A 27,585-nucleotide genomic window follows, 5' to 3' on the forward strand; every position below is an offset into this window, starting at 1 on the left:
CTTTTTCTGACTTACTTCACTCTGTATGACAATCTCTAGATGCATCCACGTCTCTACATATGACCTAATTTCATTCCTTTTATGGCTGAGTAATATTCCATTGTATATATGTACCACATCTTCTTTATCCATTCGTCTGTCGATGGGCATTTAGCTTGCTTCCATGACCTGGCTATTGTAAATAGTGCCGCAGTGAACATTGGGGTGCATGTGTCTTTTTGAACGATGGTTTTCTCTGGGTATATGCCCAGTAGTGGGATTGCTGGGTCATATGGTAATTCTATTTTTAGTTTTTTAAGGAACCTCCATACTGTTCTCCATAGTGGCTGTATCAGTTTACATTCCCACCATCAGTGCAAGAGGATTCTCTTTTCTCCACACCCTCTCCAGCATTTTTTGTTTGTAGATTTTCTCATGATACCCATTCTAACCAGTGTGTGGCGATACCTCATTGTAGTTTTGATTTGCATTTCTCTAACAATTAGTGATGTTGAGCAGCTTTTCATGTGCCTCTTGGCCATCTGTATGTCTTCTTTGGAGAAATGTCTGTTTAGGTCTTCTGCCCATTTTTGGATTGGGTTGTTTGTTTTTTTAATATTGAGCTGCATGAGCTGTTTATATATTTTGGAGATTAATCCTTTGTCCGTTGATTCGTTTGCAAATATTTTCTCCCATTCTGAGGGTTGTCTTTTCGTCTTGTTTATGGTTTTCCTTTGCTGTGCAAAAGCTTTGAAGTTTCATTAGGTCCCATTTGTTTATTTTTGTTGTTATTTCCATTACTCTAGGAGGTGGATCAAAAAGGATCTTGCTGTGATTTATGTCAAAGAGTGTTCTTCCTATGTTTTCCTCTAAGAGTTTTATAGTGCCCGGCCTTACATTTAGGTCTCTAATCCATTTTGAATTTATTTTTGTGTATGGTGTTCGGGAGTGTTCTAATTTCATTCTTTTACATGTAGCTGTCCAGTTTTCCCAGCACCACTTATTGAAGAGACTGTCTTTTCTCCATTGTATATCCTTGCCTCCTTTGTCATAGATTAGTTGACCATAGGTACATAGGTTTATCTCTGGGCTTTCTATCCTGTTCCATTGATCTATATTTCTGTTTTTGTGCCAGTACCATATTGTCTTGATTACTGTAGCTTTGTAGTATAGTCTGAAGTAAGGGAGTCTGATTGCTCCAGCTCCGTTTTTTTTCCCTCAAGACTGCTTCAGCTATTCGGGGTCTTTTGTGTCTCCATACAAGTTTTAAGATTTCTTGTTCTAGTTCTGTAAAAAATGCCATTGGTAATTTGATAGGGATTGCATTGAATCTGTAGATTGCTTTGAGTAGTATAGTCATTTTCACAATATTGATTCTTCCAATCCAAGAGCATGGTATATCTCTCCATCTGTTGGGATCATCTTTAATTTCTTTCAAAGGTGTCTTATAGTTTTCTGCATACAGGTCTTTTGTCTCCCTAGGTAGGTTTATCCCTAGGTATTTTATTCTTTTTGTTGCAATGGTAAATGGGAGGGTTTCCTTAATATCTCTTTCAGATTTTTCATCATTAGTGTATAGGCATGCAAGGTATTTCTGTACATTAATTTTGTATCCTGCAACTTTACCAGATTCATTGATTAGCTCTAGTAGTTTTCTGGTGGCATCTTTAGGATTCTCTATGTATAGTATCATGTCATCTGCAAACAGTGACAGTTTTGCTTCTTCTTTTCCAATTTGTATTCCTTTTATTTCTTTTTCTTCTCTGATTGCCATGGCTAGGACTTCCAAAACTATGTTGAATAATAGTGATGAGAGTGGGCAACCTTGTCTTGTTCCTGATCTTAGAGGAAATGCATTCAGTTTTTCACCATTGAGAATGATGTTTGCTGTGGGTTTGTCATATATGGCCTTAATTATGTTGAGGTAGGTTCCCTCTATGCCCACTTTCTGGAGAGTTTTTATCATAAATGGGTGTTGAATTTTGTTAAAAGCTTTTTCTGCATCTATTGAGATGATCATATGGTTTTTCTTCTTCAGTTTGTTAATATGGTGTGTCACATTGATTGATTTTCATACATTGAAGAATCCTTGCATCTCTGGGATAAATCCCACTTGATCATGGTGTATGATCCTTTTAATGTGTTGTTGAATTCTGTTTGCTAGTATTTTGTTGAGGGTTTTTGCATCTATATTCCTCAGCGATATTGGTCTGTAATTTTCTTTTTTTGTAGTATCTTTGGTTTTGGTATCGGGGTGATGGTGGCCTCATAGAATGAGTTTGGGAGTTTTCCTTCCTCTACAATTTTTTGGAAGAGTTTGAGAAAGATGGGTGTTAGCTCTTCTCTAAATGTTTGATACAATTCGCCTGTGAAGCCATCTGGTCCTGGGCTTTTGTTTGTTGGAAGATTTTTAATCACAGTTTCAATTTCAGTGCTTGTGATTGGTCTGTTCATATTTTCTGTTTCTCCCTGGTTCAGTCTTGGAAGGTTATGCCTTTCTAAGAATTTGTCCATTACTTCCAGATTGTCCATTTTATTGGCATAGAGTTGCTTGTAGTCTCTTAGGATGCTTTGTATTTCTGCGGTGTCTGTTGTAACTTCTCCTTTTTCATTTCTAATTTTATTGATTTGAGTCTTCTCCCTCTTTTTCTTGATCAGTCTGGCTAATGGTTTATCAATTTTGTTTATCTTCTCAAAGAACCAGCTTTTAGTTTTATTGATCTTTGCTATTGTTTTCTTTGTTTCTATTTCATTTATTTCTGCTCTGATCTTTATGATTTCTTTCCTTCTGCTAAATTTGGAGTTTGATTGTTCTTCTTTCTCTAGTTTCTTTAGGTGTAATGTTAGATTGTTTATTTGAGATGTTTCTTGTTTCTTGAGATAGGCTTGTATAGCTATAAACTTGCCTCTTACAACTGCTTTTGCTGCATCCCATAGGTTTTGGATCGTTGTGTTTTTGTTGTCATTTGTCTCTAGATATTTTTTGATATCCCCTTTGATTTCTTCAGTGATCTCTTGGTTATTTAGTAACGTATTTTTTAACCTCCATCTGTTTGTGTTTTTTTACGTTTTTTTCCCCTGTAATTGATTTCTAATCTCATAGCGTTGTGGTCAGAAAAGATGCTTGATATGATTTCAGTTTTCTTAAATTTACTGAGGCTTGATTTGTGACTCAAGATGTGATCTATCCTAGGAATGTTCCATGCGTACTTGAGGAGAAAGTGTAATCTGCTGTTTTTTGGATGGAATGTCCTATAAATATGAATTAAATCTATCTGGTCTGTTGTGTCATTTAAAGCTTGTGTTTCCTTATTAATTTTCTGTTTGGATGATCTGTCCATTTGTGTAAGTGAGGTGTTAAAGTCCCCCACTAATATTGTGTTACTGTCAATTTCCTATTTTAGAGCTGTTAGCAGTTGCCTTATGTACTGAGGCACCCCTATGTTGGGTGCCTATATATTTATAACTGTTATATCTTCTTCTTGGATTGATCCCTTGATCATTATGTAGTGTCCTTCCTTGTCTCTTGTAACATTCTTTATTTTAAAGTCTGTTTTATCTGCTATGAGTATTGCTACTGCAGCTTTCTTTTGATTTCCATTTGCATGGAATATCTTTTTCCATCCCCTCACTTTCAGTCTGTTTGTGCCTCTAGGTCTGAAGTGGGTCTCTTGTAGACAGCGTATATATGGGTCCTGTTTTTGTATCCATTCAGCAAGCCTGTGTCTTTTGGTTGGAGCATTTAATCCATTCACGTTAAAGGTAATTATCGATATGTATGTTCCTATCACCATATTCTTAATTGTTTTGGGTTTGTTTTTGTAGGTCCTTTTCTTCTCTTGTGTTTCCCAGTTAGAGAAGTTCCTTTAGCATTTTTTGTAGAGCTGGTTTGGTGGTGCTGAATTCTCTTAGCTTCTGTTTGTCTGTAAAGCTTTTGATTTCTCCATCGAATCTGAATGAGATCCTTGCCGGGTAGAGTAATCTTGGTTGTAGGTTCTTCCCTTTCATCACTTTAAGTATATCATGCCACTCCCTTCTGGCTTGTAGAGTTTCTGCTGAGAAATCAGCTGTTAACCTTATGGGAGTTCCCTTGTATGTTATTTGTCATTTTTCCCTTGCTGCTTTCAATAATTTTTCTTTGTCTTTAATTTTTGCCAATTTGATGACTATGTGTTTTGGCGTGTTTCTCCTTGGGTTTGTGCTGTCTGGGACTCTCTGCACTTCCTGGACTTGGGTGGCTATTTCCTTTCCCATGTTAGGGAAGTTTTCGACTATAATCTATTCTAATGTTTTCTCGGGTCCTTTCTCTTCTCCTTCTGGGACCCCTATAACGCCAATGTTGTTGTGTTTAATGTTGTCCCAGAAGTCTCTTAGGCTGTCTTCATATCTTTTCATTCTTTTTTCTTAATTCTGTTCCTCAGCAGTGAATTCCACCATTCTGTCTTCCAGGTCACTTATCCGTTCTTCTGCCTCAGTTATTCTGCTATTGATTCCTTCTAGTGTATTTTTCATTTCAGTTATTGTATTGTTCGTCTCTGTTTGTTTGTTCTTTAATTCCTCTAGATGTTTGTTAAATATTTCTTGCATCTTCTTGATCTTTACCTCCATTCTTTTTCCGAGGTCCTGGATCATCTTCACTATCATTATTCTGAATTCTTTTTCTGGAAGGTTGCCTATCTCCACTTCATTTAGTTGTTTTTCCTGGGTTCTCTCTTGTCCTTCATCTGGTACATAGCCCTCTGCCTTTTCATCTTGTCTATCTTTCTGTGAATGTGGTTTTTGTTCCACAGGCTGCAGGATTGTAGTTCTTCTTGCTTCTGCTGCCTGCCCTCTGGTGGATGAGGCTGTCTTAAGAGGCTTGTGCAAGTTTCCTGATGGGAGGGACTGGTGGTGGGTAGAGCTGGCTGTTGCTCTGGTGGACAGAGCTCAGTAAAAGTTTAATCCGCTTGTCTGCTGATGGGTGGGGCTGGGCTCCCTCCCTGTTGGTTGTTTGGCCTGAGGCGACCCAACACTGGAGTCTGCTTGGGCTCTTTGGTGGGGCTAATGGCAGACTCTGGGAGAGCTCATGCCAAGGAGTACTTCCCAGCACTTCTGCTGCCAGTGTTCTTGTCTTTTCGGTGAGGCACAGCCACCCCCCCCACCTCTGCAGGAGACCCTCCAACACTAGCAGGTAGGTCTGGTTCAGTCTCCTATGGGGTCACTTCACCTGGGTCCCGATGCACACACTACTTTGTGTGTGCCCTCCAGCCCTGTCAAAGCCCTGCAATCAAATCCCGCTAGCCTTCAAAGTCTGATTCTCTAGGAATTCCTCCTCCCGTTGCCGGGCCCCCAGGTTGAGAAGCCTGACGTGGGGCTCAGAACCTTCACTGCAGTGGGTGGATTTCTGTGGTTTAAGCGTTCTCCAGTCTGTGAGTCACCCACCCAGCAGTTACGGGATTTGATTTTACTGTGATTGCGCCCCTCCTCCCATCTCACTGTGGCTTCTCCTTTGTCTTTGGATGTGGGGTATCTTTTTTGGTGAGTTCCAGTGTCATCCTGTCGATGACTGTTCTGCAGTTAGTGGTGATTCCGGTGTTCTCGAAAGAGGGAGTGAGCACATGTCTTTCTACTCTGACATCTTGAACCAGTCTCCCAGTCTATGATTTTTAAAATATTGTTTCTATTTTATAAATGTGAAAAACTAGTGCTCACAAAGGATCAGGAGTATAGTAAATGACAGATCTGTGACTGGAACTGGTGTACCCCTTATTAAAATATTTATTCTCTTAACCAGAATATTACACAGAAATTCTACAGATGGGATAAAAAGCTCATCAACTTTCAGCAAATTTTTTTTCATAAATAAATCAGTGCTTTACCAGTTTCTGATAAGTTTCACCTGAACCCAGAAGGAGCCGGGTTTGTTTATGCCCAATTCTGCAGGAAGAAGAATGACTTTTGAGGGTTTGCCTGACTTTGGGATTCCATGATTTCTCACGTTATATGTGGGAAGGTATTTGTAGGGAAATCCGTGGGCTGTAATTTCTGTACTGCCAGAGTCTTTGCTCCCATGATACTCATGCTGGGAGCCCGTGGCTGACTTTCTGCATTCTTCAGAAAGATATCAAGCTCCCCAGACTCTTTGCTTTTAATTTAAAATTTTAATTTATACTTTTCCGTGGATGATACGGAGACAGACATGGCCGTGAGTAAATATGTCAGGATAGTGTATTGAATGGAATGAAAATGGTGTGTGCTTGGGAAACACTTTAATTTCATCTTGCTCACTTCTTTGCCAACTATAATGAACAAATTGGGAGGCTGGGTTTTAAAGCTGTTGAGGATGTAGTGGTAGGGACGGTGGAGTGGGAGCCAGGGACAAATAAATAATGTGAACTGTTTGGGGTGGCTTCTCAAGGCGTTCCTGACCAGCCACTGAGCAGCTTCTGCGACAGCTGTTGTCTGAGACAAGGAGTCAGGGCTGAGAGGAAAAGCCTGCCCGCCTCTTACAACCCCCCTGGAGTTCCACACCACTGGCCTGCACCAGAAGGGCAAGGAATATGGGCCTGGATGATGGGAGAGGAGAGGCTTTCATCATTCTTATCTTTAAAAGATGCTTTTCTTCTTTACCCAAGGGCTCACTGCTTCTGAAATGGCTTTGCCTTATGCTATACCTTTCAAGAGGAAGTTGCAAAGGAAGAAAGTGGAAAAAAGGTGGCTTCCAAAGCCACCTGTAATTCCAAATGTGAGGTGACCATCCACCAGTGACTAACCTGGGCATTGTTCTGTGGGGAGGCCCTCGGCTAAATTCTATGCTTCTCCTTCACCTGCCCTGAGATGTACCCTTACCACTGCTTCACCAGCTAACGGTGTCTCCTTGGGTTGGGAGTGAGAGTCCTGGAGTAATTGTCCCTTTTCCTTGGTGCCCTGCAGCACGCGTGCAGTAAACATCTCTTAGAATTGAACATGCTGCTCTGAAACTCCTGACCTGAAGTAATCCCTTCGACTGTGATCCTGTCCCCATTGTCCCATTTCTCTTTAGCACTTACACGGTTAGTGTTTGCTTTGAGCAATGCCTCTATCTGCTTGTGGATGGAATGTTCTGAGTATCTGGTCTAGGGTGAGGGTTGTCCTATGTGTACACGGAAACTGCCCAAGACAAGGACACCACTGCATAAGCTGTCGGGCCTGCGGGCCAGCGGGGATTCGCCTTCAGGTGTGCACAGCTGTACTGATTGATCTCTCAATTATGTATTTTAAGAAATAGGCATTTTACCAGCCACCAGCCATCAATCTAGAAACCAGCCCGTCAACCACTGTGCCAACACGCTGTGATCGAAGCCTGATACAAATACAAACTTAAAGCTGTCTCAGTGGCTTTAGCTGAGAAAATAAACCTTAGATGGAAGTGAAATCCTACTGCAGAGCTCTGCATAGGTGAAGTACAGAATGCTTCTCAAGAGTGAGAAAATCTTAGACGCGAAAGAGTCTATAGGTGGACTGAGAAAGCCTTGGACCAGTGTTCTGGGTTTTGGTAAAAATGTAAATCTCACCTTCTTTCTGAGCTATTAGTGAGTGGAATAACCTGTCTTGAAACTGGGCTCAGACAACCCTCAGTGGAACTCCATTCTGTATATATTTGAAAACACAGAAAGAGAAGGCTTCAGAAGTCCTTGAGAAATGATAAACCAATGGATTCAGTATCGCTTGGTTAAACTAACATACACTCCCATGTAACAGCAGTTGAATTACGTTTTTCCAAATGCAGCAACAAGCTCTCTGACAATAGTAATAGAGCAGGTTCTGTTTAAGGAATGTTTGCTCTGTGCAGGTACAATTCTGACTCTGGTTCATGTATCAGTATTATTTCATTCAGCTTCATAATAGCCCTAGGAGGTAGGTGAGTGTGTACATCCAACTTCACAGATGGGGAAAGGGAGGCTCTGAGGGGGTAAACAAAGAGCCTGTCCTGAGGCCGTCTGTTGGTCAATAGCAGAGCCCTTGCCTGTCTGAGCCAAGGCCCTCTCCTCAGCACCGCAACATACTGTCTCTTTAGTGTCCAATTTACATATGTCATCAAAGCTCATAAAGAACTCTAGACTCCCCTGCATCATTCTCAGTATTGTCGAGAGTCATCTGGATGACCCATCTGGCCTGAGATGGGTTTCATCCTTCGTGGACGAGGGCCACCACTGTGTGGTCACCATGTATCCTACTTCCCATCACGTCCAGCCTCTTTCGTGCCAACTCATTTGCTCAAGGACCTCATTCAAGCTTCCAGTGCATGGAACCCACCGGGTCCTCTCTATCCATCAGGGTCCCTGTGATCATGTCTCCTTTCACTCATCTGTTTTCCAGTTTCTTTAAAGCTTGGCTTCTTTTCCCTTGCCCACCTGGCACTCCTTTTAACACTGGATGAGCCCGGCCATCCACGTTGTCTCCGCCTGCAGCTCCGCACGTATTCTTGGTTGGAGAATATCCTCAGAGCTGGCAGAGTGCTGTCGCTGTAAATTCTTGGTCACCAGCTCTAAGTGGGGCCTCAGCACTGCCTGTGAGTCCTAGTATAGTTCCCTAGCAATTTTGCTGTCATTTTCTGTAGCAGCTATTTCACTTTTTCTTGCATCTACCTTCCCCTCTTTCTTACATTCCCATTTACCCTCAACTGATAACTTTGCCGTCTACTTAGGAAAAGATAGAAACCATCACTCAGAAGCCTCCTTGCTTTCCCCTAGCCAGATACACAAATCGATGTGGATTGCCATTATTTTTTCCTTCTCTTATGACACAACAGCTGAAGCACCCTTCCTTCATGTGCTTTAGATCCCACACTCTTTCACCTTTACCGTAATTTTTCCTTGTGAGTCATCTGCTTTCTCCTACATCATCAGGTGCTCCTATTCAGTAAGATTGATCCCATCAGTATATGCTTATATATTAAGTATCATAGTGTGTAAGTATCATAATGTAAGAAGGCTGGTCCTTGTCTTATTGACAGTTGCATCTCTGGTTTACAGTAACACTGGGCTACTCAAAGTGTAGTTCCCCGCTCCCCATCAGCATGGTAGGAATGCAGAATGTTGGTTCCCACCCAGACCTAGTGAATTCATGACGTGCACAGGTAACTTGTGGGCATTTAAAAGTTTGAAAAGCCCTAGCACTCAGTAGGTATTCAGTAAATATTTACAAAATGAATAAATAAATTCCCACTGTTTCCAATCCTAATATAAACAAACAAAAACACTCTGGAGAGCCCGGTGACCTTTCTGGACTGCTTCCACTGACACTGTTTTCAGGATACCCCACACCTTCCTTGGTTTTGTTTAAATACTTTATGTCCTCCAGGACGCTCATCCTGCATGCCTTGGTATATGTTTCCTACTTTTCTCTGGATAACATCCCTCCCCCAACTACACACGTACACACATGCACACAACACATACACACCCTTCCTGTGTATTAATGTGACTCCACACTCCAGCTGCTGTGAGCAAGGCACCATCCCCCAATTAGGAACAATGTGAGGATGCCGTGTATCTGGCAGCCTTCAAAGTCAATCTCTTGCACTCCTGAAGACCCTCTAAGCAGCTCTGACCCCGCCCCATCCTCTGCAGAGGCTCTCCTGTATATTCTCCACCAGGACCTTGTCCCTACATATTAGCTCTAGCAGAGTTATTGCTCTCTCTGAATCGTAAAATTTCCCCTTATGTAACTTAGGGTTCTTCTTGATGTTCTAGACTTGGCTGTATTTGTAACTCAGGAAATAACTGAGTCATTAAAGCTTCCCAGGAGAACAGCTTGGTGCAATTTAGCATACCTTAAGAATTGGTCTAAAAATTTTTAATTTTTTCTTCCCTCCTCTCCTTGCCTTTAAAACGTTCCTTTATTATTGGTCCTTGAATTCTCTAAAGCAAGATCGCCTTCTTCCCATTTTTTGAACTAGCATTATTAATATATTTTGATACATGTAAGGTTTTTAACTGAAAATCAGTTAACTCTCAATTTATTTAAAAAAAGGCAATTGACAAACAAAAGCAAAAAAAACCCAAAACTAATATTGTGTGTAAATATAAAAATGAAATTCAAAGAAATGCATTTTGGGGTTTTACCATTCAACCCGTTTACCTTTTTCAGCATTTCTTAAGTTGAAAACTCTCTGGAAGATCATTTTCTCAGGCAGGGGACAGGGGTGGGCAGAGACAAGGTGACCAGGGATTCCCAGTGGTAATGCTATTTTTAATATGTTAAGTACATAAAATCATGAAACTAGGTATAAATGCCTTAACCTTATACCCTTCTGTGACTCAAAAATCTAACATTATAGATCACACACATATAAACTAATACAATTAAAGTCTTCAGCACCAGCGGGGCAGATGACGCTTTATTCAAATCGGTTTCCGAGTTGCGTGTGGATATGGTGCTGACTGCTGTAAGGACTCCTCTGACTTCAGCATGTGCCCTTTCATGCCTCAGCTCTCCTCCACTTGGGTTCACTGAAACTTTGGGGACCCCCATTGCTCTGGCATCACGCAGCTTTCCTTGGCAGGGACGCCTTGCTGACACTGTGAGTCTAGCTTTCCTTGGCAGGGACGCCTTGCTGACACTGTGAGTCTACCTCATACGTTTCTCATTAGCATCAGACAATGAAAGAAGTACTCACTGACGCCCTTGTACTGACAGACACGAGGCCAAACACTGAAATCTAACTGTGGTCAGACCACATCCACAACATGCATACGTGATATTTGTACAGAGTATTATAAAAATGAAAACAGTGAATTAAAAACTACAGCAGAGGACCTGTGGACCTTGTGTGTGTGTTTGTGTGTATAAATGACTCATAGACTGGGGATAAGTGGGGGAGGGATAAATTGAGAGACTGGGACTGACATATACACACTACTATATATAAAATAAATAACTAATAAGAACCTGCTGTATAGCACAAGGAACTCTACTCAGTGCTCTATAATGGCCTATATGGGAAAAGAATCTAAAAAAAAAAAAGAGTGGATATATATGCATGTATAACTGATTTACTTTCCTGTACACCTGAAGCTAACACAACATTGTAAATCAACTACACTCCAATAAAATTTTTTTTACAAAGACTCATAGAGAGATACACACATACATGTATCTCCAAGGACATCTACTTCACCTATGTGGGTCCTTTTTTCCCAGCTTTATTGAAATAGAATTTACATATAACACCGTGTAAGTTTAAGGTGTACAGCATGTTGATTTGATGCATTTATTTATTGCCAGATGATTACCTTTATAGAATAAGCTGCCATCTCCATCCCATCACGTAGCATTTCTTTTTTGTGGTGAAAACATTTAAGGTCTACTCTCGCAGCAAATTTCAAGGATATGATACAGTATCATTAGCTATAATCCTATGTGGGTTCTTTTTATGTCAGTTTGAAACACATTATCTTACATCTTTTTTTAAAAAATTATTTATTTATTTTTGGCTGCGTTGGGTCCTCGTTGCTGCGTGTGGGCTTTCTCTAGTTGCGGCGAGCAGGGGCTGCTCTTCATTGTGTTGTGCGGGCTTCTCATTGCGATGGCTTCTCTTGTTGCGGAGCACGGGCTCTAGGCACGCGGCCTTCAGTAGTTGTGGTTCGCGGCCTCTAGAGCGCAGGCTCAGTAGTTGTGGCACACGGCCTTCATTGCTCTGTGGCATGTGGTATCTTCCCGGACCAGGGCTCAAACCCCTGTCCCCTGCTTTGGCAGGTGGATTCTTAACTACTGCGCCACCAGGGAAGTCCCAACATCTTTTAATCATTATAAGTATATGCTGATCACCTACTAGCTACCAGGTGGACCGTTGGGAAGTGCTGGTGATACAGAGTGAAGACCACTGAGACAGTTATTTACAGCCTAACGAATAAGTACGTATATGATTAAATCCAGTGTTGTAAATTCTGTGAAGAAGACCGTCACATTACAAAGAGGTATAGACCAATGTGTCTGTATTAGTGACTAAATTCCATCTGCCACTGTGTACTATTCATGAAGGCAGAGGGGCATGCGGTATAATTTAGGTATTATCCCAATACTAAGGCATTTTCTGGTTAACTTCAGTTTCTCAAAATGCCAATTGTCAGTTCTTTGAACACAGAATCTATAAAGTTATCTGTAAAGGAGACACACCATTTGTTAGGCTGGTTTCCAAGACTTGTTCTCCAGCTCTCCAGATTATCTAAATGTTCCTGCAGCTATCTGTACGTGTAAGTGAGATTTATTTTTAATCTGTGTATGTGACATTTATTTTTAATGCAGACTTGATCTTCAGACACGCGTCATATTGCATTCAGATTTCGGATGATAAAGACATGAGCATCTAGCAAGCAGGCGCAGTGGGGCATTCCGGAGTACTCTCTCTCCGTCAAGGATGCTCCCAATCCCCAGGGCACTCTCCGTTCCTTGCCCTGCTTTCAGTTTCACCAGTTACCATTTTCCGAAAACAACATACCTATTTACTTAGGTGCTTTTATTGTAGCCTCAAAGGGCATGACCTTTGTCTGCCTCTTTCAGGCATCTCAGCTCCTACAGCGTCGCCTGGTACACATGAGACACTCATTAAATACTGTTGTGTGAATCGTGGCACTTTTTAGTTTTGTATTTTCAGAGGCAAAATATAAAAATGAGAACAAAATAACGACCACAAACAAAACCAAGAAAGCCGGCCAAGTTCCCTTTTCAGGAAGACGTGGTTATCTTGAGTGAATTCCTGTGTGTCTTTTGTCTTGTTTCTTTGAGGCAGTGGTTCTCAAAGGGCAGTCCCCAGACCAGCATCTCTGGCCTCACCTGGAAACTGGTTAGGAAGGCAAATCCTCAGCCCACCTCCAGCTCCCTGCATGGAAGGTCTTGGGAGGTGGGCTGAGCGATCTGTGTTCTAAAAATCCCCCTAGGTGATTTTGATACACAGCAAAGTTTGAAAAGCGCTGCTTTAACGCATGGGTTTCCCCTAACTGTGAAACCATTCCGGGCACCTTAATCCCACGTTGCATATTCAGCGGAGCCGGACATGATGCTTTGCAAGCAAGACCCCTTTCCTCCACTGTCTTTCAGGTGTTCCTTTGCTCTTTCTGATTCTTATCTCCACACCTCTCCTCACACATAGCTAGAGGTGGTTTACGGATGTGAAAAAAAATCACTTCCAAATGTTCTTCCTGTTCCCCAAAGCTGTTTTATTACTTATGAGAAGATTAAATAAGTACCATAACTTTGAGGGAAACTCTGGCTGGCCTAATAACTTGGGTTCTCAAACCACAAGCACTTACTATTATTATTATTATTAAGAAGAAGCCCTGAAGTACAGGGACCCCCCGTGCCAGGCTGCCCAGGTTTGAATCCCCTGCCTGATGGCTGCCCAGGTTTGAATCCCCTGCCTGATGGTGTTAACGCAAGTTCGTGGGCCCACCACACAGTGAGGCCAAACAAACTGAAACTTCGGGGTTTGGAGCAGAGAAAAGTTTATGATCAGCTTGTGCACAATTCTCCGACTGTCTGATGGTGAGGCAGCAGGGAGGTGTCACAGGGGTGAACATTATCGGTCCTTAGGCCACAGGAGGCCTGGGGCTATGTGCTCAAGGTCGCCAAGGAGTTAACATCTTCCATTTGTTGGAGGGGGGTAGGTTTACATCTGCAAAACAACTCAGGAAATGTGCCTCAAACACTATTATCTAGGTACTTCAGAGAGGAGCAAAGCAGAGGATCTGGGGGAAGGCCTGTCCTGGGAAGGCCCCATGGGGTCCTGCTCGGTTACAGTGGTGCCAGGCTTGGACGTTAGGAGTCCTGAACCTCTCTGTCTGTTCCTCATTGTACAGTGTGGACAGTGATAGAGTGTCTCTCAAAGGGTAGCTGTGGGATAAAGTGATTTAATATACGGAAGGTTCCTAAACTGTGCTGGGCACAGAACGCTCACTGTGTAATTGTAGACATTCCAGTAGAGGTGCCATGAGTTCTATCATATTTGGGCCAGTAGGCAGGGTTAGCTTGGAATGTAAGAATTTTAAATACCTGAAAGGGTTTTCAAGAAATTGGAAAGCTGTCATTAATATTTCTTAACTTTCCTCTTGGCTCCCCCTTATTTAACATTAAAAACCCTCCTTTGTGGGCTTCTGGTTAAAGAGAGTCCAAGACGTAGCCACAGCCAGCAGGGCAGGAGCGGGGTTTGGAACAATACTTAAGCATAATGTTAAGTCCTTTTCTGAGCTCTTCTTCCTGCTGTTCAGAGGACGGTGAAAGGGCTCTATCGTGATGGAGGAAAGCTGGAAGCACTGAAAGGACGCGTTCTTCTGGGGCACAGAAGCATTAAGAGGCAGATAACTGTCCTCAACCGACAGAATCCTTCTGCTCAGTGTCTTTGTCATCTGTTAGGTTCTAGGGCTGTGTAGACTCAGCGAAGCAGCTCTACCCCATTAGAGAGTTGGACTTACTTCCCTCTATGTGTTTTCCATGCCCACCAATGAGGCTCAGGCTTGAGAGCAGGTGAATTGGACCTTAGTCATCCGTCCGGGGTACGTCCACCGAGGGGTACATAAGGCTTTCCAAGGGCTGTGTGGCAGGGCACTGAGAGTGTGTGCTGCCCAGAGGGTAGATTTGGACTGCCCTGCCTCAAAGTCAGCCCCTACCAGACCCTGCGGCAATTTGAACTGGTGCGATTCACCCCCAACCTGCAGTTGTAGGTCTTAACACAAGGAAATGTATCTAAAGAAGTACATTTTCAAGATCTAAAAATGTCCTAAAATGGACCTGCCTGAGAAAGACCTGTGTTTGAGTTGTAGTTCTGGTTGTCCTTTCTGACTGCTCCCACCCACTTTAATTGTCCGGGAGAGAATGTTCCTTTACTTTCATTGTGACCTCCACTGCTATTATCGATCTGTCATCAAATAGAGTATCAGTCTTGAGGGAGAGTCCCACCAAAGTAAAGCAGAGAAGTCCTCAAGGAAATGGCACAGTTTTTCGTCAGTAAGGAATTCATGGCAAAACTGGTACCTTCTCTATCTTGGAATTAGAATCCAGAGAGATAGAGATGTTTTCCGACAGAGGGCAGGGTGATTTGGCGTATTAAAATAAACAGTATTTCAGTTTTCCCCACCTTTCTCAACGTATTGGGTTAAACAAAGTGCTTCTAAGTGACAGAATAACACATCTTTAACAGTCATTTGATAAGGCCTAGTAAAACGTTAGCAATATACTGTCCAGATACTGAGAAATTGAATGAATTTAATACTGGGTTACAAAGCCCTTTGCAAGTCAGGTATTTTCCAATTCATTGCTTCAAAAGAAATTGAAGGAGGAATTAATTGAATTGTCAGCTGTGAGATCATTAAAATAATTTTTGAAGCTATATTACTATGTGGTTTTTGGCATATATCTTGGAAGAGGTTCAAAGAATTGAGTGACATTGCTATACAAGATTTTCATTTCTATCTCCTTGCTTATGTGAACTTGTTTTTTTTTTCAAAGCAAAATAGGAATAGAATTGATCCTGAGCTCTCATTCTAGTATAATGATATTTATCGATGGTATAATAAGCAGAAAAGCCTCATCTATCCCATTGAGAGCTATATTTCCAGTAAAAGTTTACTTCTTATGTTTAATTATTACTTAACCACATGTGTAATATATTTATGTTGTTTTATCAGTATTATCCTTGTAATGATAACTCATTCTAAAAGAAAATATTATTCAGAGCTTTACGGTCACAGAACATGAAAGAAATTTAAATTTCAATCTCTATACTTTATATATATTGTTGCAAATAAATATGATAGCTGATCAATGAAAGATTTTCAAGCATAAAATATGCTTGAAGTATTATATCAGGATAAAATCCTGCAGAGGTTATATAATAGATACACAAGTTCAAGTTTAGAAAAGGAACAATGCACATTTTATGACTGTTAAAAAAGAGCTTGTTCATGAATTTTGAAAGTAGACAGCCATGAGTATCAAATTGCTATGGTATTTAAATTCGTATAGAGATATATATAAAGGGACATTATGACATTTTATTTATTTATTTATTTATTTATTTATTTATTTTTGCAGTACGCGGGCCTCTCACTGTTGTGGCCTCTCCCGTTGCGGAGCACAGGCTCCGGACGCGCAGGCTCAGCGGCCATGGCTCACGGGCCCAGCCGCTCCACGGCATGTGGGATCTTCCCAGACTGGGGCACGAACTCACTTCCCCTGCATTGGCAGGCGGACTCTCAACCACTGCGCCACCAGGGAAGCCCCATTATGACATTTTAATTTTAAAATGTGAATAATCTCCACAGACCAAAAATGCATCCTTTGCAACTATTACCTAAACTTTAAAAATATTATGTCAACTTAAAATGTGCAAAGGGTTACATAATTGACCAAAATAAAAGCAAGCATATTGTCTGCACTGTCACCTGGGTGTGTGTGGTTCCAGGGTCTGGGAGACAGCACTCTTCACTCTGTCTAGTTTACCATCTACTTCCAGGCTGGCCAAACTGTACAGTAGGAATTTAACCTTTAGGAGTCATTCAAACAGGGATTTAATCTTCATGGAAATACAGCTGTTATTAAGAAAGTTGGCACGTTAATTCTTATCAGTGATTTGCAACTGAGAGTGAATGAATGTGTTTATCGTATTTTTTTTCCCTAAGAAATGCTTTTGAAAGTGGGGAGCAGAGAGGGCCCATTAGGGCTTTAGTCCTCATAAGGGAAATGGACAGTTGCTGTATAAGGAACAAAAATGCACAGAAAGTGAAGCTAGGGCCCTAAGGATGTGGAGGAGACAACATGACCTTAGTTTTTCTTTTTTTTTTTTTAGTTAATTTATTCCTTATTGAAGTGAAGTTGATTTACAATGTTGTTTTAGTTTCAGGCATACAGCAAAATGATTCAGTTATACATACATATGTATATATTTCAGATTCTTTTCCCTTATAGGTTACTACAAAATACTGAGTATAGTTCCCTGTGCTATACAGTAGGTCCTTGTTGTTTATATATTTTATAGATAATAGCATGTATATGTTACACGCAAATTCCTAATTTATCCCCCCCCCTTCCCCTTTGGTAACCATAAGTTTATTTTCTGTGAGTCTGTTTCTGTTTTGTAAATGAGTTCATTTGTATCCTTTTTTTAGATTCCACATATAAGTGATATCTTATATTTGCCTTTCTCTGTCTGGCTTACTTCACTTGGTATTGGTTTGGCCAAAAAGTTCATTCGGTTTTAAGTAAAAATAAAAGATATATTTTTCATTTTCACCAAGAATTTCATCGAACAATGTAAATTCACTGACCGAATGAACTTTTTGGCCAGTCCAATATGATAATCTCTAGGTCCATCCATGTTGCTGCAAATGGCATTGTTTCATCCTTTTTTATGGCTGAGTAGTATTCCACTGTATGTGCGTACCACATCTCCTTTATCCATTCCTCTGTCAGTGGGCATCTAGGTTGCTTCCATGTCCTGGCTATTGTAAACAGTGCTGCAATGAACACTGGGGTGCATGTGTCTTTTCAGATCCGTGTTTTCTCTGGGTATATGCCCAGGAGTGGGATTGCTAAGTCATACGGCAGCTCTATTTTTAGTTTTCTAAGGAAACTGCATACTGTTCTCCATAGTGGCTGCACCAGTGTACCTTCCCACCAACACTGTAGAAGGGTTCCCTTTTTTCCACACCCTCTCCAGCATTTATGATTTGTAGACTTTTTGATGACTTCAGTTTTTCTTTATGCCAAATAGGCATCCGTGAAGGTGGGGAGGAGTCATTGAATGATACCTGAATACAGGGACCATTAGGTAAATGCAGCTGGGTCCCCAAAACTCACCTCACTGATCTTAGACGTATCTGCAAAATAATTACAGAATTAGATGTATAAGTACAGGTATGCAGGGATGCCTGTGGCCAAGTTAAAATAAAAGCTTTGTAAGAATATTAGAGTATGATTCTGTTTTAGGTGAAACCAAATCAACACAACCTTTCCGTATGTGAATATATGTCTGTAAGGAGTAAGGTGAGGAAGACGTAACAGGCTGTCACTGAAATGGCGACATCCAGGCAGGGAGTTGGGTGGAGGGAAAGATTAGCTCGGCCTTTAGGCATCTTTGTGTTGTATTCGTTTACATGTTTATACATGCTTATTTTACTTCTGTGGTTGTAAAAAATAACAAAGAACATATAGAAGAGAAAAATCTCTTCCTTCCTGCACTCAGTGGTCACCCCACCCCTACCTCGAGGCTGCCCGCACCTGCTGAATGACAGGTGGACGTGTGCATAGCAGACCCCTCTGATCGGAAGCTAGTTTTACTGTTATCCCTCCTCCCCATCAGGGAGAGGGCCTCTCGAGACTGGGCGCTCGCCCCTTTCAGTGGCAGCTGTCATTTTGGTGCTCCAGTATGCTTCTGTTCCCTGGACCATTCAGGCTATGTCAGGCTGTTCACTTTGCCAAGGGAAACACACGTGTCTCCCCATGGCCGGTGTCCTTGGTGCCCCCACCTCCTGAGCCCTGGTCCAGGTCGAGGTGGGAGCAGACCTGGTGAGGTGTGGCCATGTTTATTCCCTGTGTCCCTACCTGAAGGTGCTGACTTCACGTTCCCGGTCCTCAGGAGGCACTGCTCGTACCCTCTCTGGTGGGACATCTCGGGGAAGCAGGTGTCATTTCACCTTTTCATTTGCCAAGATACTGAAACTCAGATTCTGACTAGAGCACTGAGTAGTGGGGTAGACACACCTGGGGCCCTTTAACCATGCCCTTCATTGAACAACTCCGATTTCTCAAGGATTTCCTTTTCTCAGTTTTCCACCCACACATTCTAAGTTCCTGGGACACATTTGCAAATTCTCTTCCTGACCAGCAGGCACATTTATTTCTGCATTAAACCTGATAACCTGCAGGTCATACACACCGACAAGCAAATTCCATTTGCTCGTAGCCTCCATTCATAGCCTCTGACTGTTGGGAAGAGTAGGTTAGGGTATGTGGGGTAGTGGTCTGCTTGGCCACTTTCTCCTTCCCTCTCCTGAAATCTTAAGAGGTAGCCATGACTGCCTCAAAGACTGCTGGCATTGTACCGTGACTTTCAGGACTCTGTTATCAGTTGCAGTTGGAGGGCTTTGGGCGCCTTAGGGGAACAGGAGATGATGAACACGAGGGAGGTCGGGAGGTAAATATGTCCAATTTTTGACCTAACAACAAGTTAAGCATTTGTTGTGTGGATTATCGGTGACCTACTTGAAATACTGATGCACTCTCTCTCCCCTCTGGCCCTGGGCCACTTCTCCCACAAGGTGGTAACTGTGCTCGAGAAATATAAACTAATTTTCATAGAAGCCTAAGGGAAAAAATAAGATGGAGAGCAAATATACAGCAAAGATATTCACATAACATGCTCCTAAATCAAATAGAAATGATTTTGTAGCATCGGTTCTTCAGGAGGATTCAGGCCACTGTTGCCCTCTATTTAGGAAGTTTTACCAATAATTCGTTCCCTTTAGCACTGGGCTATGTTATTTCATTTACCCCTTGAATGACAACAGCTGTGTTTATAACAGAATCTCTGAACACTTTCTCCCTCCCTCCCCTCCCCGACCCTCACTCACAGGTGTACCATAGATGACCGGGTCACCCGGGTGGCCTGGCTGAACCGTAGCACCATCCTCTACGCCGGGAATGACAAGTGGTCCATAGACCCTCGTGTGATCATCCTGGTTAACACGCCAACCCAGTACAGCATCATGATCCAGAACGTGGACGTGTACGACGAGGGCCCGTACACCTGCTCCGTGCAGACGGACAACCACCCCAAGACCTCCCGGGTGCACCTCATCGTGCAAGGTAGGCGGCCTGGCCAGCGGGCTCACGTTCCCCTCAGTGATGCAGGGGAAGCATGATCTCAGCTTGTCCTTCTACTCCTGTAGAAAGACACAAAAGGCCGTTTCCTCTGTAGAATCCAGAGACTGAGTGTCTGTCCTGGATTCCTTCCACCTGCTGGGGTCTTGACTAAGTGCTGAGTATCTTTACAGAGTTTCTCCATTTTCTCTCTGGTCCTTCTGCTGTCATTAATAGGTTGTTTGGCATGTTTGAGCTGGTTGAGCTTTCTGGAGTTGGGAAAAGATATATTAGAAATATATATTATGTTATACGATGTTATGTTATGTTATATTATATTATATAGATATTCGTTACTTAGCACTCTGGAGTTGGGAAAAGATACGTTAGGAAATGGATACGGTACTACTCTCCGCGCCTTTTGTTGTTCAGAGGCTTATTTCATGATAAAACGTTAATAATATTGATGTGAAATCGTGTGACATATGACTGTTCTTGCATAGCTGGTGGTTGTGTCTGTACCAGAAGGGGTTCTGTGTGCCGTTTGGCATTGCTGCTGCGTCCGTGTACACCCTTTTAGCCCCACAATGGAGTTGAGGTCAAGAGGGATATTAGTCAAAATGTTATCTCCAGGTCTATGTTGGAAATAAATCTATATAATTAAAAGATTCTCTCCCATTCTCCCTTAAAAGTCTGAATTAGTATAACCCAGGCATAGTAGTTAAGAGTGTTTCATTTGAATTTTACTTTGTAGGAGAAAAATGGCGTTGAAGAAATGTCAGAATCTCAGATATCAACTATTAAGTGTTAAGAATTAAAAACGCATGCAGAGAGCAGTCAAGAGAATTGGGGAACCGCCTTAAAACAAGGCAGCGCTACAAATGGCCTTATGTCGAACTGCCCCCTACCAACACCCCCCTCACTATGTAAAGCAAGTCCTATCAGGTATCCACTCATGGTAGCAATGAGGTGCTGAGCCGACTAGCTCCCATCCCCCTATGACATATCCTTCCTCCACCAAAGGAGAGGTTTGAGTGGACCTTTCTCAGTGTCCCCATGCTGATGTCTCGTGGCCATGCCTTGAGCTCAGAAAGAGTCCCTGTGTGTGACTTAGTGTCAGTAACTGCCTTTCATCAGATCCCACCTGCAGTTGATCCAATGGGTCTTTTTTTTTTTCAGTTTCTGAAATGTGTATGGCATTGTCGCTTAGCTAATATGGATTCCCTCATCCCTGCCTTTCTAAAAAATATAATTTTGCTCATTTCAGATGGTTACATGGGAAGTTTGAGTAGGGGTTAGAGTCTTTTCGTGCTTTGGTCACGTGTGCAAATCAAGGTGGCCATTCTCTTCTTTTGTCTGGAACAGCTCTTTGCTAGCAGAGCATCAGGGGCTTTGGCTCTGCACACCGTGGTAATGGCCTGAGCTGGGCCAGAAGTCTGTCTGCTACAGCTCTGGCTCCCGGCAGCCCCTGGTGCTGCCATAGTGCTGAAACATTGCCTCCGTTCAGCCTCTAAGCCCTTCTCTCACCCACATGCTCCCAGACTCCCACATCTGCCTGCTACACGAGGACACCTGTGCTCCGCTGTGTCTGTTCTCCATCCATGTCCCACTAGGGGTATGGCTTGGGGATGATCTGCTTGGGAGCTACAAGACGGGCTGCCATCTGGAGATAAAGACAAGTGTCACAGCTGATGCTTCTCCTCAGAGGCTGGTGGAGGCCCTCGCTGAGATCAGTCGTCTGAGATGAGCGGGGATGTCTGCAGAAAACAAGGGAGCTCAAGCTGTCACCACCCACCTGCCACCTGGGCTTGGCTCCAGAGGAGCAGAAATTCTCGGCATGGGAAGTGACGCCTCCGTGGCGCCTCCGTGGCACCTCCGTGGCCTTGACAACAACGTTATCTTCAAATTCAGGAAATTCGTCACTGAAAGAAAAAAAGAACTGTCAGGCACTGTACAGAAACAGACTCAAGCAGAACAGGGCTATCACTTTTCAGGGAAGAAGACAGACTGTGTAAGCATGTCAAAGCCAATACAGGCCATAAAGGGCTTGTGGCACAGAGCTTCAGGGATAATGCTCTTCGTAAGAAGCTTGGAGTAATTCCTGGGGCTGGATGTGAAAGCCAGTGGGGTCTCAGAGCTTTGGGTCAGAAAGACTCTAGGAAGAGGCAAGAAGCAGGGCAGTGGAGTCCCTCATTCCAGAGGTGACGTCCTCAAGTCTCCACGCTTTAGGCCAAGCAACTTCTGTAGCTCCAGGCAATCCAGTGTAGAGATCAGGAGGGCAAAGGAGGAGGGGGAGCATCTCCTCCTGGAAATCTTAGCAGACTGGGCTTTCCATTTACTGAGAGGCTAAAATAAGGAGCTCAGGGAGCTGTTCTTCCTTTGGGAATCAGTTGAGTTTCCAGTGGGTGGAAGCCGAGACCCTGCGGCTCAATTAGAAGAAAGCCCAGAAGTCTCCTCTTTCCCAGCAGCTGTCGGCTTTTGTCCAGTCTATAGATTAATTTTTCAGACTTAGTGTTAGTTCAGGTTAAAGATAATGAAAGTTTCCTAATCCTCTTAAAGAAGATTTATCTGACCGAGTAGAAAGCTTTTGGAAAACAATAAGGCATATATAAAACTGAGGTCTAATCCTGCCTTTAATTTCAAACTGCTGATGGGTATTGATTTTGCAATGAGAAAAACTGAAAAATTTCCAAGCTGCAACTTGTCTATCTGCATATGTGTGTGTGTGTGTGTGTGTGTGTGTGTGTGTGTGTGTGTATGTGTATGGTATTTATTTATCTTCTGTCCGTTTGAGAATGTTACAATCTCATCACCTCTGCCAGACAAGTGTCATTAGCAGAAGGGCAATCCCACGGGGTCTAGGCTTTGTTGCTCCCTCCTCCTGCAAAGTGAGTAAGTGAGAGCTGCTCTAACACTACCTCAAAGCCTGTCCTTTCCTGGTTTGTAAGGTGGCCTTTCCACGTATCTGATGGGATTAGTTTCCTAGTCCTTCTCTTTGAGGGAAGAAGCTGCTTTCGTTAAAATAGCATCACTGGTCCCCAAGGTACATCTTGGCCACTGAAGGGATAACTTTAAGGTGCCACGTGATGGTGAGGCTGTGACTGTGTCCCTGGTGCCACGTGATGGCGAGGCTGTGACTGTGTACCTGGTGCCACGTGACAGCGAGTCTGTGACTGGCCCTGGTGCCACGTGACGGCGAGGCTGTGACTGTGTCCCTGATGCCACGTGACGGCGAGGTTGCGACTGTGTCCCTGGTGCCACGTGACGGCGAGGCTGCGACTGTGTTCCCGGTGTGTGACGGCAAGGCTGCGACTGTGTCCCTGGTGCGTGACGGCGAGGCTGTGACTGTGTCCCTGGTGCGTGACGGCGAGCCTGTGACTGTGTCCCTGGTGCGTGACGGCGAGCCTGTGACTGTGTACCGAGGTGTTAAGGAAATCCAGAACAAGGGGCTCAGGTTAGTCAGGGCAGGAAAACCAATCTGGCAGCCCTGTGTGGGAGGGAGTGCCATAAAGGAGATGGAGGCATGGGCTGGTCAAGAGGTCATGCCCGTCACTCGGAAGGTGTGAGGACAGCAGATCGTGGGTCTCCCTGTAGGAATGGAGAAGCTTCCTTCAAGAGGTATCATCCAAGGGACATTGAGAGGATTAATCCCCATATCTTGAAATAGGAAGAATTAAAAGGATATCACCTCCCTTTTTGAGTTTGGGGAAATGTTAGATGTTCCCACTAGTGATTGCAGAGTTAGGGTCCTGAGCTGCTGGGAGAGGAATGTGTTAGGCTTGTGAGCTTTAGGGATAAAGAAAACACAGACATTACACACGTGTTATAGAACTAAGAAACAGGTGTAACTCAAGACAAGAAGGGGTTTGTTTGAGATTGATCATGAATTTACTAGCATGAGAGGAGGTAACTTTTGTGAGATTAACTCTTCCTACTTGAGACCAGCAGGAGCCCCAGCACACAGCACACTGTCTGAGGGACCCTAGGCATTCAGCAAATGTTTGTCAAATGAACATTGGACAGATGGATACAGCAAGTGAAATGGCATAAGAAAGCAGTGATCATAAAGTCCCTTCAGGCAGATAGGGGCAGGGGATGAGTCAGGCTGGCCAGATGACTTGGAGTGGCCAGTAATTGGGAAAAGGCCCTTAGAGGGATGAGGTCTTCCATGTGACAAGCCAAGAGATATGTTCTAACAGCGATCGCATGACTTCTGTGTGTTTATTTAGTACTTTACAGCACTGGTCACACTCTTTGGCTCATGTGACCCTCACAACAAGCCCTGGGAGGCTTCAGGGCAGTGACTGTTATCTCCATTTTGCATGCGATCACTGCACCTCACAGAGGTTAAGAGACTGGCCAGGGTGCCCTGTGAGTCAGCAGCTGTGCTGGGTCTGTACCCCAGCCATGCGACTCCACACTCAGTGTGCCTTCACCACAGGCCACCCCCCACTGCCAACCACGTCCAAGGTGATTAATCTAGATCCATGGGAATTTACCAGTTATCCTTCCTTACTTCCCTCTTTCTCCTGCTACTGATGTTTCATTGTACTAGCAGAAATTGTGGACAAAACTCAAGAAAGAAAATGAGCAGCGGGGGAGCAGGAATGGGGTGCCAGAGCCCCACGAGATGATGTAGAGAGGCTGAGGGGCAAAGAAGAAGATAATTAACTTACCAGTAGCTCATCCCTCCAGGGACACACATTCCAAATGTTACCTCTTTCCCCTATGTATGTACTGAGAACGCTGGGCCCTTTGAGAATCCAGGATCTCATCATCACTCTGATTGTCATGAACTCCTCAGCATTCTGGAATGTATGGGTATTGTCGTGTCACAGTAGTTGTCACTGTCAGGGAGCGATAGACAGGAAGGTCTGGCATCCTTTCTCCTTGGCTGTTGGTATCTCTATCTGCTCTCTTGGCTAGTCCAAAAATCTGTTTACTGCCAGACACTTCCTTTCATGGAGCAAACTACTCTTGCTAAGCCCAATTTTAGGCAAAGGGCTAGAAAGGATGAATGCTGTGAACAAGCCTACACAATTTCTACGTCTTCAAAGACTTTGGGGCTTTAAGCCTGGAGTCAGTTCAGGTGAGCTTACTTGGTACCCAAGGTTTAGTTTAGCAGGTAGAGAAGTCTGATTCTCCACCCAGCCCAGCCCTAGGTTTCGCTGAGTGTCAGCCAACCTCTGCACTGGGCACTTTGAGTGTAAACTGATCTCAGTTGATCCTCACAACATCCCTGAAAGGTTTATGCCACAGTCACATCTTACAAATAAGAAAACTGAACCTCAGAAAGAGTAAAAGCTTGCCCAGAGATGGTGGAGCCACTAAAAGCTTTAAATTCCCTTCACTGGGCTTGTCTCTAGGAAAAGCTATCAAAACACGCACAGTTGAAGCCCTCTGCGTGCATGATCTCTTCTGATTGCTCTTCACTGAAGCCCTGGGAGACAGAACAGAAAATCACCACATTCCAAGAAAGGAACCTGAGATTCAGAGAGCTGACATGATTTGTCCAAGTTACACTGGCTAGCAAGTGGTGAAGCACCCCTTAACACCAGGAGTTTCATTTTAACTTGAATAGTTGACTTACGATGTTGTGTTCACTTCAGGTGTATAGCTAAGTGATTCAGTTATACATATATATTTTTTTCCCTTACAGGTTATTACAAAATATTGAGTTCCCTGTGCTATGTAATAGGTCCTTTTTGGTTATCTGTTTTATAGATAGGAGTGTGGATATGTTAATCCCAAATGCCTGATTTATTCCCCCCTTTCCCCTTTGGTAACCATAAGTTTGTTTTCTATGTCTGTGAGTCTATTTTTGTTTGTTTATAAGTTCATCTGTATCATTCTTTTAAGATTTCACATATAAATGATACCATATGATATTTGTCTTTCTCTGTCTCTGTCTCACTTCACTTAGTATGATAATCTCTAGGTCCATCCATGTTGCTGCAAATGGCATTATTTCATTCTTTTTTATAGCTAATATTCCGTTGTATGTATGTACCACATCTTCTTTAACCATTCATCTGTTGATAGACATTTAGGTTGCCTCCATGTCTTGGTGATTGTCAGTAGTGCTGCAACGAAGGGGTTTTAATTCTAGACCCAGTGTTGGGTTCACAGGCCAGATCGCTAACTCATAGCTAAGTAAAAGGGCAGGTGGATGTTACTATTTGTGAAAAAAATATAGAAGTTCTGAGGTGCTACTGAGAAGGGTGGTTCCTGAGAAGATGGTTGCGGAGTAGAGGGGGCCTGGCTAAGGCTGGTTGGGGCGGATGGGGGCCGGGCACCTGGTGGAGCATCCCAGCAGGTAAGGGAGGCACACCTGCCCACGTGTCACACTTCTGCAAGGACCTACCTATTTCTCTTTTTTTTAAATAAATTTATTTATTTACTTGTTTTTGGATGCATTAGGTCTTCGTTGCTGCGCGCGGGCTTTTTCTAGTTGTGGCGAGCGCGGGCTACTCTTTGTTGAGGTGTGCGGGCTTCTCATCGCGGTGGCTTCTCTTGTCGCGGAGCATGGGCTCTAGGCGTGTGGGCTTCAGTAGTTGTGGTGCACGGGCTCAGTAGTTGTGGCTCGCGGGCTCTAGAGCGCAGGCTCAGTAGTTGTGGCGCATGGGCTCAGTAGTTGTGGCTCATGAGCTCTATAAAGTGCAGTCTCAGGAGTTGTGGTGCATGGGCTTAGTTGCTCCGTGGCATGTGGGATCTTCCCGGACCAGGGTCGAAGCCATGTCCCCTGCATTGGCAGGTGGATTCCCAACCACTGCGCCACCAGGGAAGCCCGGACCTACCTATTTCTAACCCTTCCTTTGTTACTCGCCTCTTTTTCTTTGCTATTTTCCCCTCTTTTCCCAAATATTCTTTAAATAATTATTTAACTTAACATGCATAATTGTGGGCCTAAAGAAAAGCAGGCAGCCAACCTGAAATAAATTTCATTTATTCGGCCTCTATTTTAAATTATAATCACACTTGCTCTTCACAGAGGCAGGGTGGGAATGTGGAAAAGAACAAGACTGGGCGTCAAAACGCTCCCTCTGCAGCCTGAGCTCTGCTCCCCACATCCGGACCTGTGTCTCTGGGACGTTCCCTTCCTGGCTTCTTATTCTGGGGTGAAGAATACAATTGAATGTAATTGATTTCCTTCAGGTACACACATGCACACCTTAATCCTGTGTGTGTGTGTGTATGTGCGTTTATTAACAGATACATATGAAAGGCATCCTTTCCTTTCCCGCTTCACGTGGTATTTGTAAACTCCACAACCCACATCCGATGGTGTATATTATCATACTAAGGTTCCTAATTTCAGGGTTGGGTAGACTAAGGAAGCAATTACAGCTTAGAAGGAATCAGGATTGAAGTCGGTGCCCTCAGAATGCCCTCTGTACCCAGCCGAGGAAGGCACTTCATGAGTCGTCCTTCACAAGAAGGGTGTCCCCCTGCAGGCTCCCTCTAGCCCAGCCTCGGGGTTGGAATGAGACCCACACTCATACTCACACTCTCCATGCAACTGTCCTGTCCCTTCCCTCAGATTGTGTTACTCAGACATTGTCTGAATTTGACATGTCCTGTAGCTGAAATCGAATTGGTATTCACCTCTCCCCAGTCCCCTAGGTTATCATGTCTTTCATGACATCGTGTGTAGTTAGCTGCTGACAACACAGTACGAAACACATTTTGTAGAAAGAATATTTCTCCTTTTATCAAGCCTCTACTCCCATTATTGTGAGGTGAGATAACACACACACACACACACACACACACACACACACACACACACACACA

The 27,585-nt window shown here is 43.4% G+C and overlaps 1 protein-coding gene across 3 annotated transcripts in view; it reads left to right on the forward strand.

The window, feature by feature from the left end:
* The window catches only part of OPCML (opioid binding protein/cell adhesion molecule like), a 1,074,524-nt gene that overhangs the window by 831,874 nt on the left and 215,065 nt on the right, over nucleotides 1–27,585 (forward strand). For all 3 annotated transcript variants that reach the window (XM_029208254.1, XM_029208252.1, XM_029208253.1), the window contains one exon: nucleotides 19,565–19,797. In XM_029208254.1, coding sequence (XP_029064087.1) covers nucleotides 19,565–19,797 — 233 coding nt within the window. The remainder of the gene's footprint in view (nucleotides 1–19,564; nucleotides 19,798–27,585) is intronic.

Source organism: Monodon monoceros, unplaced genomic scaffold (genome assembly GCF_005190385.1).
Source record: "Monodon monoceros isolate NGI ecotype Baffin Bay Population unplaced genomic scaffold, NGI_Narwhal_1 Super_Scaffold_7, whole genome shotgun sequence".
NCBI classification, from domain to species: domain Eukaryota; kingdom Metazoa; phylum Chordata; class Mammalia; order Artiodactyla; family Monodontidae; genus Monodon; species Monodon monoceros.